General features: G+C 50.2%; 1 protein-coding gene across 5 annotated transcripts in view; it reads left to right on the forward strand.

Moving 5' to 3' along the window:
* The window catches only part of Magu (SPARC related modular calcium binding-like protein magu), a 54,234-nt gene that overhangs the window by 27,995 nt on the left and 9,780 nt on the right, over window positions 1-16,459 (forward strand). For 2 of the 5 annotated variants that reach the window (XM_077681652.1, XM_077681654.1), the window contains exons 5-9: window positions 3,945-4,097; window positions 5,488-5,739; window positions 8,614-8,686; window positions 8,866-8,968; window positions 12,456-12,630. In XM_077681652.1, the coding sequence (XP_077537778.1) occupies window positions 3,945-4,097; window positions 5,488-5,739; window positions 8,614-8,686; window positions 8,866-8,968; window positions 12,456-12,630 (756 nt within the window). The remainder of the gene's footprint in view (window positions 1-3,944; window positions 4,098-5,487; window positions 5,740-8,613; window positions 8,687-8,865; window positions 8,969-12,455; window positions 12,631-16,459) is intronic. The other 3 variants (XM_077681653.1, XM_077681655.1, XM_077681656.1) reach the window with 2 other exon arrangements.

The following is a 16,459-nucleotide window of genomic DNA, read 5'->3' on the forward strand; positions in this document are numbered from 1 at the left end:
AGATGAACAGATGTAAAACAAACAACATTTATGCGTACAAAATGGTAGCGATCGAGGAAGCTACCTATCAGCAAATTCAATGTATGCACTGAAAGACGAGCAGGGTAGCATTACACACGACATGGACAAGATAATAAAAGTAGCGGAACGATTCTACACCAGGCTATATTCCTCTGACATTACACCAGGGGAAACAACCAAGAGTACAGGCTTAGCTCACAAAAGTCTCACTAATAACCAAATACGAAGTTGAAAAGGCTCTCAAGAGCATGAAAAGAGGAAAAGCTGCAGGTGACGACGACATAACCGCTTGCCTTTTAAAGGAGGGAGAAGGTGTTCTTGTGGAGAAGCTTGCTAGACTAATCTCAAAATGCTTAAGGACTCTAAACTGCCCATAGCCTGGAAAAACGCCAGCATAGTTCTGATTCACAAAAAGGGGGACACCAAAGACCTTGAGAATTGCAGACCAAGCAGCCTGCCAGTTGTATACAAGCTGTTTACCAAAGTAATAGTTAACTGCAAAAGGGACAGCCTAGGTTTCCAACAACCCAGGGATCAGGCTGGGTTTAGAAAAGGATACTCTGCAATGAATCACATCATGCCATCAATCAAGTAATAGAAAATATGCAGAGTATAATAAACCTATTTGCATGACATTTATATACTATGAACAAGTGTTGATTGAATAGACACTACAGCAGTATTGGAAGCATTAAAGAACCAAGGAATGGAGGAGACCAATGTAAGACTCCTAGACGAAATATATGAGGGATGTACAGGCAGGATAGTCCTTCACATGCAAACCAAAACGTTCCCAATCCCAAAAGGAACTGCGACAGGGAGATCCCATCTCACAAAAATTGTTCACAGCGTGTCTGAAGGGGCTATTCAGGAAGCTCGACTGGGAAAACGCAGGTCTATGGATATCTGGGGAATACTTGAGCCATTTCAGGTTTGCAGACGACGTGGTCTCGCTCAGTTAGTCTGCAGAACACATGCAAAAATGCTTGAGGAACTGCAAACGGAAAGCGTGGCTGTCGGGCTAAAAATAAATATGAATAAGTCTAAAGTAATGATGTAGCAAACATGCTGAATGCACCCTACTCAGCATAGGTAACGAAACACCCGAAGAAGTTGAAGAATATAAGTGCGGTACCTCGGACAAGTGGTCAATGCTGATTCCAACCGCGAGAAAGAAATCCGGCGCAGAATAGGAATGGGTTGAGGTGCACTCGGCAAGCGCTTACAAATAATGAAAAGTAAGCTACCTCTATCCCTGAAAAGAAAGGTGTTCAACCAATGCGTTCTACCGGCGATGTCAAACGGAACGCTGTCCAATGGGCCATGAAGCGAATAATGGCAGGAGTAACACTTGGGGCCCTGGACAGGGTAATGATGAAGTAACTCTTTGCATCCTAGATCGGGGGGAGCAAACTCAGGTGGAAGGTGTCGCTGTTAAAATAAGGAAAAAAAAAAGGCCTTGGGCTGGCCATGTAGTGAAACTAACTGACATCCAAGAGGTTAGCGGAATTGATACCCAGAGAGGGTATTAGGAGAAGGGGAAGGCCAGTAGCACGATGGAGGGAATTGAGGGACAGAGAATGGGCTCGGGCAGCGCAGGAAAGGAGCAGGTGGAGGTCAGTGGGAGAGGCCTTCGTCCTGCAGTGGACCTTAATGGGCTGTTGATGATGATGATGGGTATGAAAGAACGGTTGTATTGGTGGGACATTGAAGAAAGAAGAGAACCGCTGCTCTTGTAAGAGAACTTGCATTGAAAATGCGAAAGCTCATGAAAAATGCAGAACTTCAGACTTTTCTGCTGCAGCAAGTCTCTGAAAGAGTGAAAGGTGTCCCATTGGTTATTGCAAATCAGTTGTTGGCCCCTTTTTAATGCTGCATTTTCTGCTAAAGGATCCTTTCGAGCAAGGGATTGTAATCAAGCAGTGTGTTCTGCAGTTAATGCAAGTGCCCTGTCCTTTTTTTACCACTTGATGGCTCGCTTTCCGTATTTAGAGTGCTTTGAGCAGGCACGTCAGTCAGGGTGGGTTGTGCTTAGGGTTGTCGGGGAATGTTAAAATGTAGAATTGGTAGACACCCTGTTCCATTTCTATTGCCAGGCCTTCTCGTCATCGTTTCATAGCTGACTGAACCAAATAGCGACTGCGGGCGTCTGCTGTCCCCTTTGATTTCACAATGGATGCAAGTGCAGTTAGGGACTGGTAGCACCGCATACAAAGTTACAAGTGAGCTTGCTGACCAAAACCGAAGGGTAACTTGTCCTTTATAACCAACCGCTGTATTTGCACGTAAATAACGCGACCTCAAATATAACGTGAGGGCGGCACTTTTGGTCTTACGAAAAAGAAAAAAGGATATATTACGCATATAAGGCAAAATAATGCCAGTGAAAACAGCAATCAAAAGGTGGTTGCCCGCAGCGAATGCGTACCTCTTTGGTACCACATTCATCAGTGGCGTATCCGGCCGTAATGGCCAGAAAGATTGGAGTCTCATCTGGATTTGCAATCCGACCTATGGGGTACTTGCGTTCCTTTCTCATTTTAAATGCTGAAACTCGGCCAGTTTTTCTTCGTACTCGGCAGGGAGCTTCTGTGAGGGGGACGTCTATCGGCAAAGCAGGAATCCCGCGCGACACATGAACTATTGCACCCAAGAGCGACTGACCTTGTCACGAGTCGTCATGAGTTGTAATGAGGCGCACAGGCCCCGCGTGCAAGATCTCTGGCTTAGAGTTGCACAAGCTGAACATTTACAGGCAAACACTGGCCGCGATGTTTGCGGACGAATTCTGCCAGGTGATTCTCAAGTTTAGGGTAGCGGCCTTTGTTCGATCCACGCAACGCTTTACGAATTGGTGAAAGATGGGATCACGGCACTTCCTCCAACCTCAAATGGTGTACTCGCTTATTCCAGGCTCTCTCCCAAAGCTTTGTAGAAAGGTGGATGTTAGGGAGGTCTAGGGTGAACTTGTCGCAGCCGCTTGTCCAGCTCCGGCCTCGAAGATCAGCTGCGCCTGATCGAAAGGGCTGTCGACGCGGCCCGAGCTCAAGGCATCCTGGAATGAGGACGGCTCTCTCGAGCATTTTCTGGATTAATTAAAGTTTACTCTCTCTCTCTCTCTCTCTCTCTCTCTCTCTCTCTCTCTCTCTCTCTCTCTCTCTCTCTCTCTCGCTCGCTCTCGCTCTCGCTCGCTCGCTCGCTCGCTTATTCCAGGATGCCGCATTTGAATTCCCCTGATCTTTGGACAGCCCGTTTCTGAAATGTGGCGATGTACTTATTTCACTTGGTCATTGCAGTGGCCCAGAAGGCAAAAGCAAGTACGAACAAAACAAAGCACAATGAGGGGCCAATGCAGCGCTGCACACGATAGCACTCACCTCCGGAGCGGGCCGCCTGGTCACGTGACCACTACCGGCATAGCCCATGGCGTTATCGGGAGAAGCCAGTGCCGAAGTTGCCGCCGAGAGAAGCAAGCTCTCGGTGGCAAAAATCCGAGGGTAGGGCACTGGGCTTGTGGTTCACGTTCGAAGCATAATGGTACGAGGTGCGTGCCAGGCACGAAGGTATTTGAAGAAAAAAAGGCGAGAAAAAGCTCCCACTGTGTTCAAGCCCGAATATAACGCAAGGTGCGTTTTGGAGGCACAAATCACGGGGGGAAAAAATTGCGTTATATCCGTGCAAACACGGTATATTCTGCATCCAGGATCTGTTATAAAAGAGGTCAATTTGATGGGAAAGATAGCGCAGCCATCCGTGTGGGTGAATAGTGTCTCTTATCCCCTATTGCGTGCTATTATCCCTATTATATAACCTAGTCATTGTGCGTGCTCTCCAGTGCAGTGCGTGTCCTTTGGTGCACCCTGCTCCCCTTTCCTCTTTTCCCCTTCCCCCTGCTGTGCACGTGGCGCGTGAAGGGAACGCAGTGGTGTCCTCCCTGCGCGTGTTCATGTCGTTGAACTCAGAGGTGGGCAGCGCCGAGGCAGCCGCCGTCCTGGCCGGGGCCCTGCGGCCCGACCGGCCGCCCACCCAGGACAGCGCCGACGACGACAGCCAGGAGGCCCAGGAGCCAGGAGCAGGTGGGGCCCCTTCTGTGGCTTCCCTTGTCACGCTCTCGGGAGGGGGGGCTGTCGCAGCATTTCTGGTGGAGGAGAAAAGTGTGTCGAGGCTATCGTGCATTTCAACGCTCCCCTGGTAGTCAAAATTAAAGGGGCACTATAGGCAACTAGCAAGTTGGGCTCAGACAAAAGTTTCACCTTCCCTGTAGCCCTCTCAGCATTTAAGGTGTATTAATTGCCAGAAATTACCAGTTGAAAAACTGATTTCATTCCTCGCACCATTTCATGGCGTTTTGCGTGACACAAACGGAGGCCAGAAGCGAGTGAGGCAGGCGTGTGGTCTAGCGGGAAAACTAAAACCAACCAAGCAAACCATCATGGCTGCAAACGCTCTCAGCGCATACGACGAGACAACTTGCCCGCCCTGCACGTCTGTACACCTGCTTCCCTGTGTGCATCAATCGTGGTGCCACACGGGAGGGGGGTTGAACAGTGCGAATGTGCGGCGCAGCCCTTGCTTTACCTGCAAAACGTCTAGCTGACAGCGCAACCGCAGCGAGAGCGACGTCAGGGGCACTCTTTAGCTTTGCATTCTTGTTATAGATAGTCGGGTTTTAATACACTGTCAGTTGTGTGTGTGTGCGTGCGTGTGCGTGCGTGCACGCGCACGCGTGTGTTTTATTTGAGGCTATCTGATTTAATTTGACAGACTACCAATTTTTGTCACAGCTGAAATTAGTAAATCGTTCTCTAAACAGCTCCACTCGAAAAGAAAAAACAAATGCCATTTGCACAGATGAAAGCACTGCACATGTTAACCATACCTGCTCCCTTTTTGGGCGACTAGCCTGTTCAGGCAAAGGTCAGCGTGTTGTTTTTCACTTTTGGGCCCCTAACATGTCTCTCTTTTCCCTCTCCAGAACAGCTCTGTTTCTTATTTGTAGTAGTTGTTTTTGCCTCTATGCACCTTTGTGAGCAAGAGGCAAGGCTTACGTACATGAACTGGAAGCCCTTTCATGGCCTCAGCGTTGTGTAGGAAAGCCAACCCAAAGGGTAATGCCATGCAGCGAAGCTTGGACGTTTGCATGTCGTCAGGCAGAGTGAACTTCCATTGCTGTACTTTTCCTATCAGATGTTCGAATACTTTGGATAACAAAACTGCTATGCAAACCGAACAGCAAACACCATTTGCGAAGTAATCAATGTTTGGAATACTTTCGCACCTGTAAAGTCCATTCATTAGGTTCATTCATCAAGAAAGACGTTGGTTTTGGCTAGGCTTGGGCGTGTTGGTAAATCGTTCTCGGAACAGTGCGGAAAAAGGCGTAAATGGGACGCAGCAGCATGTCTGTGCTGTTCCCGGAGGGTGGACGGACGTGTGAGCCCCGTGGGTGTGGGGTTGTGGACGCAGGCGGCGGGGGCCCCTGGCCGCAGGGGACGGGCGAGGACTGCGGGGCGGCGCGGCGGCAGGCGCAGGAGGCGCAGCGGGACGCGCCCCGGCTCTACGTGCCCGAGTGCCAGCCGGACGGGCGCACCTTTGCGCCCGCACAGTGCCACGGGGGCCTGTGCTGGTGCGTGAGCGTGCGCACGGGCAGGCCCCTCCGGGGAACCACGGCCACCACCCGGCCCGACTGCGCACGCCTGCTCGGCGACACCTTCAAAGGCAAGCCCCGCTCCCCCCCCCCGGGACCCCCACACTGGGGCCACACTGGGGCAAGGCAGCTGCCACTCAGCTGTGGCCAGAAGGCTGCAGGTGCAGAAACAGTGCCTAGTCTGAAGGTTTGTTATTCAGCCGTGGCTGAGCCCAGCTCGGTTCTTGTCCCTAGCTAGGTGCCAGTGCACAGCCAATGCACACGCGCCCCTCGGCTTCGACGAGGCGGGGCTGCTTGCACAGCCCGCATTACGAGCTGGACTGAGCCAGCTGCTGCAGCATATGGGAGAACTCCTGGGGTGCGGAGGGCTGGAGGGGCTGGAGACTCTGGTTCACGGGTAAACGTGCAGATTTTCAGAGGCCGTGGCTCCACAAAATAGGGCCATGCTAGCAGCAACGCCTGCGCAGTCTTCCACAGCCTCGTCTCCTTTGTGTGAGGGAGAAAGCATGAGGGACAGACACTGCGAGCCACACGGCGCTCTTTGTCAGCCCAGTTTCGTGCTGGAAATGGGATGGCTGCCACCACAGTTGTTGGGGGCTGTTACGAATGAGGGACACAGTTCACCTCGCACGCAGCCCGCGTTCGAAGAACAAGTAAACTACCACCACTGTGCTGTCAGAGGATCCGAGAGACCGATGTTAGCCCTTCTAATGACAGCTGTCGCACACACTAGAGCTGGCAGTGAGATACAGTGGAGGCCATTTATAAGCTAACCGCTTATAGTGCTGGACCGTATATAATGCAGGTTTTCCTGGCCACCAGGAGGCCGCCTATAGAAGTCAATACATAAGCGTATTGCTTATAATGCAGTTGCCCAAAGCGCAATACCGTTTACAGTGCAGTTTTTCGGCGGGTCCGCTGATCAACCAAAGCTCTAGTTCGCGCGTTTCATTTGCACTCGCGTGATAACCACAGCTGCGCTTGCTCTCATCACACCTCTGAAGATAGCGAGACCCCCCCGCCCGGTGCGGTAAGTTATTGCAATTAGGACCATATGCTGATACCCGCCGCGGTGGCTCAGTGGCTAAGGCGTTGCGCTGCTGAGCACGAGGTTGCGGGTTCGGTTCCCGGCTGCAGCGGCCGCTTTTCTGATGGAGGCGAAAAGCAAGAACGCCCGTGTGCACGAGATTTCGGCGCACGTTAAAGATCCCCAGGTGGTCAAAATTAATCCGGAGCCCTCCACTACGGCGCGCCTCATTGCCTGCGTTGCGTCGGTGCATTAAACCCTACAATCAATCAGGACCATATGCTGATAAGTAACCACCCTTTTCCTTTTCGAATATCTGGAGATAAAACGAACAGAGCCATGGAGCCGGAGGTTCCCACTACCTGTACATTGTGGTGATAAGCAACCGCCTTTGGCATCATGAAGGCAAGGCATGTATAAATAAAATCCGCCTCTCGTTCTTATCACGTTTTGCCGGCATAAGCCGAGCTGTCTTTGCGACATCCGTTCTTCTAGACTCTAAGAAACGCAGATCCCTCAAAACATAAACACGAAGCACAAGTCAAAGTTGCGCTTGTGGGTTGTGAGGTCATGCAGCAGTGTCTAATGTTGGAATAAAAAAAAAAAGCTGAAATAAAGACCGTACTTCTGTTTTTGAGTGGTGCCCTTTTGAGTGATGATAAACAAAGAATGATTAAAAGGTAGCTTGTGAGGTGGTTAGATTTGCACATGTTTTGTTTTAGTGTGGATTTTCGCGGTTCCCACGACATATGTTACCAGCGGTCCGTGGACACTGTATACGCTTACTGGGAATTAATTGGCCCTGAAGCTAAAAGTGGCCAGGAGCCTCGCAAGGTCTCGCACCCATCTCAAGCTGCAGAAAGGCTAAAGATGAGTGACATGCACGTTTACTTGGTGCAAGCTCAACACATTCTGTGTTCTCCCCCTGTCTGCACAAATGTGGTCTTCAAACTTTCTTCTGTCACCAGTGAAAAGTGGGCTGAAAGGGGGGGCCAGAAAGGAAAAATTCAGCGTGGTTCAGTTTGAATAGAGCTGGCTCACTAAGCTCCACTACAGCAACAAGAGGCTTTCTTTTTCTTTTAACCAAAAAATAAATGCAGTAAGTAAGTATTGAAGAACTGTGAAATGTCACGCTACAGTGATGCAGTGTGGGCAGCGGTGCTTCTGGCTCACAAGACAGTGCTAGCAGGGGAGGAAATATGCAGTATATAATGTGTAGCCAGTTTACATTTTTATTTACTTTTAACATTCCAAGCAGCTCGGATGACTACTTCTTGGATAGCGCTTGTGCAGTAAGCGTCTCCCAAATTCTCACAATCTCTCGTGTCTAGTGACTGCATTCCTTAGACGGAAAAGCATTCGCAGACGTGTGGTCGTGCTGATGACCGCTGTGCTAGTTCACCCAACGCAAAAGTGCTTCCTGCACCCTGGTCTTACGCTGTACGAAAAAAGTTTTGGTTGATTTAAATTCCTTAGTATGTATATTAACTTCACTAACTGTTCTCCCACCTTCAGTTGGCCTTAGATTTTTCTACTAGTGTACCAGTCAGCGAAGCGTCGCATGTGCGCTTGTGTAGAGCGACTTGGGCTCAGTTTTACAAACTAACAAACTAAAGGAACATTCTTCCTGGCACAAATTTGCCATGGCTTAGTTTCAGGTGAGCGAACGCATTGCAACGACCCGCCGGCGGCCGGCCAATTAAGCACCTGGCCGATTCTGTGGGAGGGTCAGCGAGCCACGCAGTATCACAGCCAAGCCAAGTACCATAGGAAATCGGTGAGGAGGATGCGGAGAGGAGGAGGAGGAGGACGGTTGTGCTGAACAAAGTGGCGTAACAGCAGCGGGAGCGTGCGGATCGGAATGTGCCCTGGTGCTTGCAGATCCCTCTAGGGGTGTGGTGTGGCTGTGTGGTTGCAGGCTGCCCCTTCCGCAAGAAGCAGCTGTTTGTGGCCGCCCTCCTGCACAGCTTCGAGCGGGAGCAGCAGGCCAGGTGGGTCTCTCTCTCGGAGCGCACCCTGCTGGGGACACCCGGGCGACACCTTCTGTTTCTCTCGAGAGGAAACAACGGGCATGTCGCCCATGCCTGTCCTCCGAGAGTGCCTTTCACATGGGTTGCCCCGTCGTCTCGCTGCACTTGTGGTTCGCACTGAGACGACCCTGCCCTTGCAGCAGCAGCAGCAGCCCAGCTGGCGTGGCGGTGGGCTCCTCGGGCTCTGCTGGGGATGAGGCTCTGCGCTGGAAGTTCTCCACTCTGGACAGCAACCACAACCAGGTAGTTAGCAAGCCTCTTCCTGCAGCTCTGTGGTTGTCCTTGTGTCTGCGTGGAATCCCTGTCCCATTTGAGTGAAGGGTGGGCCTGGTACCAGGAGCCTGGTCAGGGAGCGAATTCTGCCATTTCACGTGCAGCCGACAAGGCGCTGGCAGCTGTGCCTTTCTGGGCTTGTGTGTGGGGCGGAGTGCGTGTGAGGAGACGACCTCACTGGACTCCTCACCTGGGAACACTTGCACGTCATCGATGCTCCACAAAGGCACAGTTGCTGCTGAGCATGCCATGGTGCGGGGAACTGCTTCGTGCCAGCACGCAGCGCATACTCGTGTGCGTGATTGGCCAGGGATGAATAGTAGTGGGCCCTTGTTGGGCTTTGTTGCTTGCTTGCTTGCCTTCTGGCATGGTGAGTGGTGAAGTAGTGCGTTCGCACATTTCACTCACCTGGCAACTTTTTCGTGGTAAACTCCATCCTCATTCCTCTTCCCTTTGGTCTAAAGGAAAAAAGACCATCAAGATCACTGTGCGTGATGAAAGCCTGGGGCATTCGTCATTCTGGCAGACGATGCAAACTGTGAATGAAGCCTTACAAGAAAACTTGAGAAACTTGCGGTTAATTCCGTACCATGGCCTCCAGCCCTCGAAAAGATTACAGTGAGCATTTTCTGTGGAGCGTTTTCTGCGACTAAAGCAGCTGTTCTTGGGATATGAAAGTTGCCATTCGGAACTCGTGCTGGCAACCAAATGTGGTGTGCGCTTGTGCAGTTGGCAGTGTAATGTTGTGGTTTACGAGTTCTGTCCAGCCGTACAGAACATGGGAGTGCCTAGAGATCTGTGGGAGAGGCCTTCATAATTGATTATTAACTGAATAATTATAGTTCAAACACAGGTGGGAGAGGTTGCATGGGGGGTTGGCATTGCTACAGGGCTTCTTCAGTGTGCATTTTGAACACGCAGAGTGGGAGGCCATCCCAGTCATTGGCTGCCTGAACAAAAAAGGAGCAAAGATGTGCAGTTGTGCGGGCGTGCGCAGAATAAACTCTGTTTTGGCCATCAGAAGATGTGCTATGCGCGGGCGTGATCATAGAGGGAACGAAATCACAAAAGAGGACTGGTCTAGTGAGTTTGCATCGCAATTTTAGGTTGGGAAGATGGGCTTTGCTGTTCAAGTTAGTGACATGAGTAATCTGATATGATGATGTGGTGGTAGTGCTGGTGGAATGATCTATTTATTTACTTGTTTACAAGTACCTTACAGGCCCTTGGATAAGGCAATTGAGTAAGGTGGGCTAACGAAGGCACGAGTACAAGTTTTGGTGTGTACAGCGAGTAATGTGCGAAAGGTGCCAAGAAATAAGCACTAAGCATAAGTAACATGGAGACCAGAACTAAATATGTATAAATGCGCATCACACATCATGACCGAACAACAAAAAGGATGCAGTTCGTGGCACATAGCAGTTGGAACACTGTGCAATATGTGTCACTGACATTGGCAACATAATTTGGCAAAGCAAATGGGATGGGAAATGTCATAACAGCGCTTACAGCAAGTCTGAACAGTTAATTCAGAGACGGCCAAACAAACAAAAATGAGGCACAAAAAATTCTGTGGGCAAAATGTTTTTCAAAAGAATGCTCACCAGGCATTATAAATGCCTTATACTACATACAAGAACAAAGTACTGAAACCTGAAGCTATCGAGTGAAATGCAAGAGCAATTTGTTGGGGAAGGAATCTGGGTCAGTGTCAGATGCCGGGTTATCGGGAAGATCATTGCGCAATCTGAAGGCTCGAGGCAATGCGGGTGCGTTGAAATTTTGAGCTTGTTTTGCCGTGCATGTGTGGGAAGTTGAGCTGAGCTGGTTGTGTGGTCGATAATGTGGGAAGGTCACTCAATGGGAAGTCCGGTCGTTTGAGTGCCGTCTGCGTGTTGACGAAAGAGGCACGCAAAAGAGTGATGGAGGGGAGTACTAATTCCTTCTCAGTTGTGCTACCCCGCAGCAGAAGGCGTAGTGATGGGAAATGGATCAGTTGTGTTGGTGGAGTAGTCGTGCTGGGGGACCAAGGGCGAACAAATGCTTCTTGAGCCACTTTGTGGACGTTACAGGGGAAAGAATGTAGGTCACCGCGTAGCTGCTATCCCAGTGATGGCGAGGCGCAGATGTTCGTGATGTGGGAGGACCATGAAAGGTTTTGTGTGAAGTGTAGGCCCAGACATCTAAATGTGGAATATTTATACGGCATGAGAAGATGGAGGGGTCATGTTTGTGACTAAATGCGAGGCGTTTAGTACCTACCATTGGCCACATTTTGCACCATTTGACAATTACGTCTAGATTATTCTGCAGTGCATAATTTTTGTTTTATTTATTTTATTTAGTACATACTGCGGGCCCAGTTTGGGCCCAAGCAGGAGGGGCGATACAGGACATGCAACACGCGCAAATAAACAGCACAAAAGTGTAGCCGCACATTATGGCAAACAAAATATCAAACATGGAAACAACAATACATAAAAAACAATTCACTACACAAATCAAGCAATCGCTAGTTAAAGAAAAAGAACTATACATGGAAACAAGATTACGTAAAAACAGTTCAGTACACAAATCAAGTAACCGCTAGTAAAAAACAAAATCACTAAATTAGATCTATGCTATGAGTAGACTGTAGTGATGACAAAGGCAAGCTGTTCCAATCCGTTATAGTACGGGGAAAGAAGGAGTTTTTAAAAAGATTAGTTCTGGCATTATAAGGTGTTAACGATTTTTCATGTCGATGTCTTGTTAGTCGTGTTACCAAAGGTTGTAGGAATGGCTCAGGAAAGCTGCCTGTTATACAGCTAAAAAAGAAACTTAAGTCTGAGAATTTTTATCCGCTTTTCAAGAGATTGAATGCCAAGTTCCATCATTAAATTCGTGGGCGAGTCGCTGTTACGATATTTAGAAGCTACAAAACGTATTGGTTTCCGCTGGATCCTTTTCAATGCCTGAATATTTAGTTTAGTATGAGGGTCCCAAACTGTGCATGCATATTCAAGTTTGGGTCTGATAATGGAAGTACTATATGCAGAAGTTTAGTATCTGACGGAGCACCCTTTAACTTGTGCTGGAGAAGGCAATTAACGTTCGACACATGGTTATTCCAAGAGAGAGTATTTGACAGTGTGACCCCAAGATGTTTGTATTCATTTACTTTAATTAAAGGGCAGGATGGAAGAGTATACGTGAAGGACAGGCTCTTGCGTTTTTGGTTATCCTCATGAACACAGTTTTGTCGGCGTTTGGCTTTATATCCCACTTATCACACCATGGCTGAATATTACGAAGGTTAAAATTAAGTTGCTCTTGGCCTTCTTTGGGAGTAATTTCACTAAACAACACGCAATCATCGGCAAACATTTTCGTCTGTTACTACGGCAGCAATGTCATTGATGCAAACTGGAGTGGCGGTGGTGCCTCAGGGTCTCGCGCCTCGCTGCCGCCGCAGGTGCTGGAGCGCAAGGAGTGGAAGCAGTTCCGGCGCGGCTGGGCCAGCTTCCTGGAGCACGGCGGGCGCAAGAAGCTGCGCAAGTGCTGGCGCAACTTCCTGCGCTTCTGCGACGACAACGACGACAGCCGCATCAGCCTCGACGAGTGGCTCAAGTGCGGCAAGCCCGTCTCAGGTGTGCCCGCCTGCTGCACTCCCCCTGCTCTCTGGCAGGGCCAGTGCGTGCCTTCTGGTCGCGAGAGGGGAACCAGCCCGTGTGCTCACAGCAATGCCTGCCGCACAGTGCACTCCTTTCGGGCATCGCAGGAGCCCTGCGTTGAGCCTGTATGCACTGTCTCACTTTATATGCTGCAGTGGAGCCCCGCTGATATGTCCCCCACACTTACGACGGATCACCACGGTCCCAGCAAACTCGCTATAGAAACAGTGCATTGAAAACTCCAATGATACGACGCTCGCGCTCGTGCGGTCCACTTCATACGACGGACCCTGGCAGGTACAAACCGGCGTTTTCCCCGTCTTTTGCGCCGCCTTTCTTCCTTCTTAACCCCCTTCGACGCTACCTGATGTGCAAAGGTGGGCCAGATTACTGGCTGAAGAGACGCAAGCAAGCAGATAGGTATTCGCGAGCAGGAGTTAACCTTCGGCAGAACGCCAACCGCGAGAAGTCAAAGTCCAGGTGGCTGGCGGACCGTGAATCTGAAGCTCCCATCGAGCCCACGAACGCAAAAGCACGTACCACGCAACCCCACGGCGATGACCGAGCACCCGCTTTCCTCGCCTTTCACGACGCTCTCTGCTCCCCGGTGTCTCTCAAAGCCGTGTTGTCGCTCCGCTCCTTTCATCGCCGCCTGCTACTGTCGTGCGTTTCACTTGGCCTGGCCACTTGCACTCTCCCACCTTTTCCCCTCTCAATTTGCTCACTAGAAATAGCGCTGCACTGCGCGTGCGGCGCTTGGCTGGTGGGCTAGCTCGGACGCTGTGGATTGGAGGGGGCACAAAATAGGCATTGCTTTTTTTTATACATAAACTTGGGATTACAGGTAAAGGTTCGCTAATTATGTGAGAACGCATAGCAGTTCAAATGAGTTCATAGGCCACCTGTCGCGTGAGACTCTACTAGGCTGGCATTTACCCGCACCCCGGTCTTGTGCCGCTTTCGCATGGTCCTTTGCAATTCATATTATCGGGGTTCCACTGTATATACACAGGGTGTACCAGCTATCATGCACTAAGATTTTTAAAAAGAACAATGGCGTTACTCGAAGAAAACTTTGTCAGTAATCCTTCCAGCACAGTGGAGTAGCGGCCAGTAATTATTTTTTAATGAGATTTAATCAATTGATCATAATTAATTATCTAACTCGTGAAGTACTGTCCGAATCATTGGAGTGTCAATGAGGCAATTGCAGGTACCCACGAGATGCATCTAAGTGTGGTACTTTCAGCAACGAACGAAATGCATACTCATTTGTTCTGACGGATAACGAAACCCCACGAAATATGATAAATGCCACACGACAGCGCTCCTGCCCCATTATAAACCGGCGCCCTCAAATAAGCTGATTGAAAGCAACTGCTTTGCCTGTCACGCGCCTGAAGAGACAGCCTGATGATGGCATGCACGGAAGGGGCAGCAACAGCAAGTTCTCTGGGGCGCGGTGGAAGGCAAGGCACAAACAATTTCCTCTTTCTTGCTTTTCTTTGTTTCATTCTGGCTAATGCAGGGGCAGCCTGTTCGAGGGCACTGCTTTATGATGCAGGCAGGGCCGCCGTTGCGTGGCATTTTTCATTTTTCGCAGGGTTTCTATATCAGTAAGAATTAATGAGTACACTGTTGCGGATCGGACAGCTCGTTGCGGGTGCGCCGCCAGGAAACGTAGCCATGGGACCCCTGATCGAACGACCCTTTTAATGGCGATGATTTAGTTACAATGATGATGATACTCATGCCCTCGAGCCAGGAGCCACACCTTCTTCCTCTTCTTCACAATTCCCAACATTCTCCCGGCCACAAAAGAGTGAAACAACGTCCACATCAAGCAAGCGGCTCCTGGCCTAAACACTGCACTATCATTCTCGGTAAAAATCTAGCGTGCATGCCAGTTCCGTCTAGACCGTCCTTTTTTTCCGTTGAGTTTCCGTTCGGTATGGTTCCTTGTTTTCTTTCGACCTATGCTGCTTAGAAACGACGTTGCTTCTGACGTGTTCAGATTGTCATTGAAACAGTGCCTGCTGTGCTAACGGTTCCGGTAACCATTCATGTACTCGCGCACCGCTGAATCAGTTAGCAAAGCAGCTCCTCTCTTCAGCATAGAATGCGCCGTAACACTGTCTTCGCAATCACAATTCATAGGCTGTGACTCATTGCACACATCGGCAACTTGTAAACTCTGGGGCGATGTCGACAATTGACTCAATTCCTTAAGAGTTGTATGTCTGCGCTCACGCATCCGGCATCTGTTGTCTAGCTCCGGGTAACTCAGATGCTTGCTGGATCGCCTTTGACCCTGTAAGTCCACTTCAAAACCCTTATGTTCCCTTGCTTCCTTTCTTTCTGTGGTGTGCTGTGAGATGGATGCAGCGCCTGGAGATAGGACAATAACGCTGCTGTGTAGACTCCATGCAGGGTCCCGTGTTGATTCGCCGTTGCGGGGCACTTGCGCACTAAGCAGCACGCAAGGCACTCCTGCCGTTCTCTGATCCGAAGGACTCGGTTCCCGTACAGGGCCTTGAAGCGGTTATCCGAGCGAGGTCTTCATAGCTACTAAGCCTTGCACTTGATCGCTGCGTGTCATTGTTGTCCACAGCTGGTCAGATCCTACGAGCAGGTCGATGCCTTGGTCCTTACATTTTTGGGGAACGGTACGTTCGTCAGCAAGTCTCAAGCCACACTTCCGTAGATGTTTCACGAAAGCACCGTTCATTTCCGTATTTGGGGCGTTCGAACAAATCGTTGGTACAGCAATTGCACGCACCACATGCTCGGCGTCGTCGAACTGGCTGCGTAGTCTCAGCTCCACTATTTTGCGCCGTCTTTTTTCCGAAGGAACAGCTGACGCAAATGAGTTTACAGTTAGGCTTGTCTCCCCCACAACCCTCAGTCCCAACTTTTCCACGAGGTCTTCCTTGAGAAATGTTCGCTGGCTGCCACTGTCCAAAATGCCTCGTATGTAACATGCTCTGTTGGGACCGATGATCCACGACCGGAAGGTCTGGAGGTAAATGTCCTCGCCCAACTGGCAGCTAGTGAGGGCAGGTGATATCGACTTGGCGTCGTGCGTCTGCACCGGGGCTTTGCAGGTCGGGTCAGTGTGCGCCTCGTCTCTCTTTGCTTTGCATGCATAGTCTGGGTCGCACATGACAGTTGCGTGCCTTCCCTTGCATGTCGTACACCTTATCTTTCGTCGGTACTCCTTTGATCGATGGCCCGTCATAGTGCATCGGTAGCACCGCCTAGCGCTAGATAGTCGTTTCTTCTTCTCTGAAATGCTCAGAGAAGCGTAGCATGCTTCAGTAGTGTGCTTCAGCGATTTGCAAAAGAAGCACTCGTTCCTTTCGGTCATCCCTGCTTGAGAGGCGTGCAGAACCGACGTTGAGTGGCCGTTACTTTCTAGAGGGTCACTCGATTCGGTAGGAGTCGACACTGGAGCGCATTGCTCTCTTGCCTCGAGCTCGATTTGCGTGTATCTCAAGAGCTGCTCTAGCTTCTGGCAGGACTTTGTGGCACTGGTTGCCTCTACTGAAGCAGAAGGCACCGCTCCCTGCGTATCACCTTGAAGACGTCCGTGGCGGTGGAATGCTAAGACAATTTCCTTTGGCAACACCTCCAGCAAAACGTCGTACAGCATTGCTGAGAAGCTGCTTGTGGGAACGTCCAGTACGTTTAGGCAGCGGACATTCAGCGTAACACAGTCGTAAAGCCTGCGGAGCTCCTTGTCCTCAGAGTGCGACGTCACGGGCCGTAGCTCTTGGAGGTTTCGAAAATGCCGCTGTATGATACG

The sequence above is a fragment of the Haemaphysalis longicornis genome, unplaced genomic scaffold (assembly GCF_048455015.1).
Source record: "Haemaphysalis longicornis isolate Haplotype H1 unplaced genomic scaffold, Haemaphysalis longicornis Haplotype H1 scaffold_8, whole genome shotgun sequence".
Taxonomy (NCBI): Eukaryota; Metazoa; Arthropoda; class Arachnida; order Ixodida; family Ixodidae; genus Haemaphysalis; species Haemaphysalis longicornis.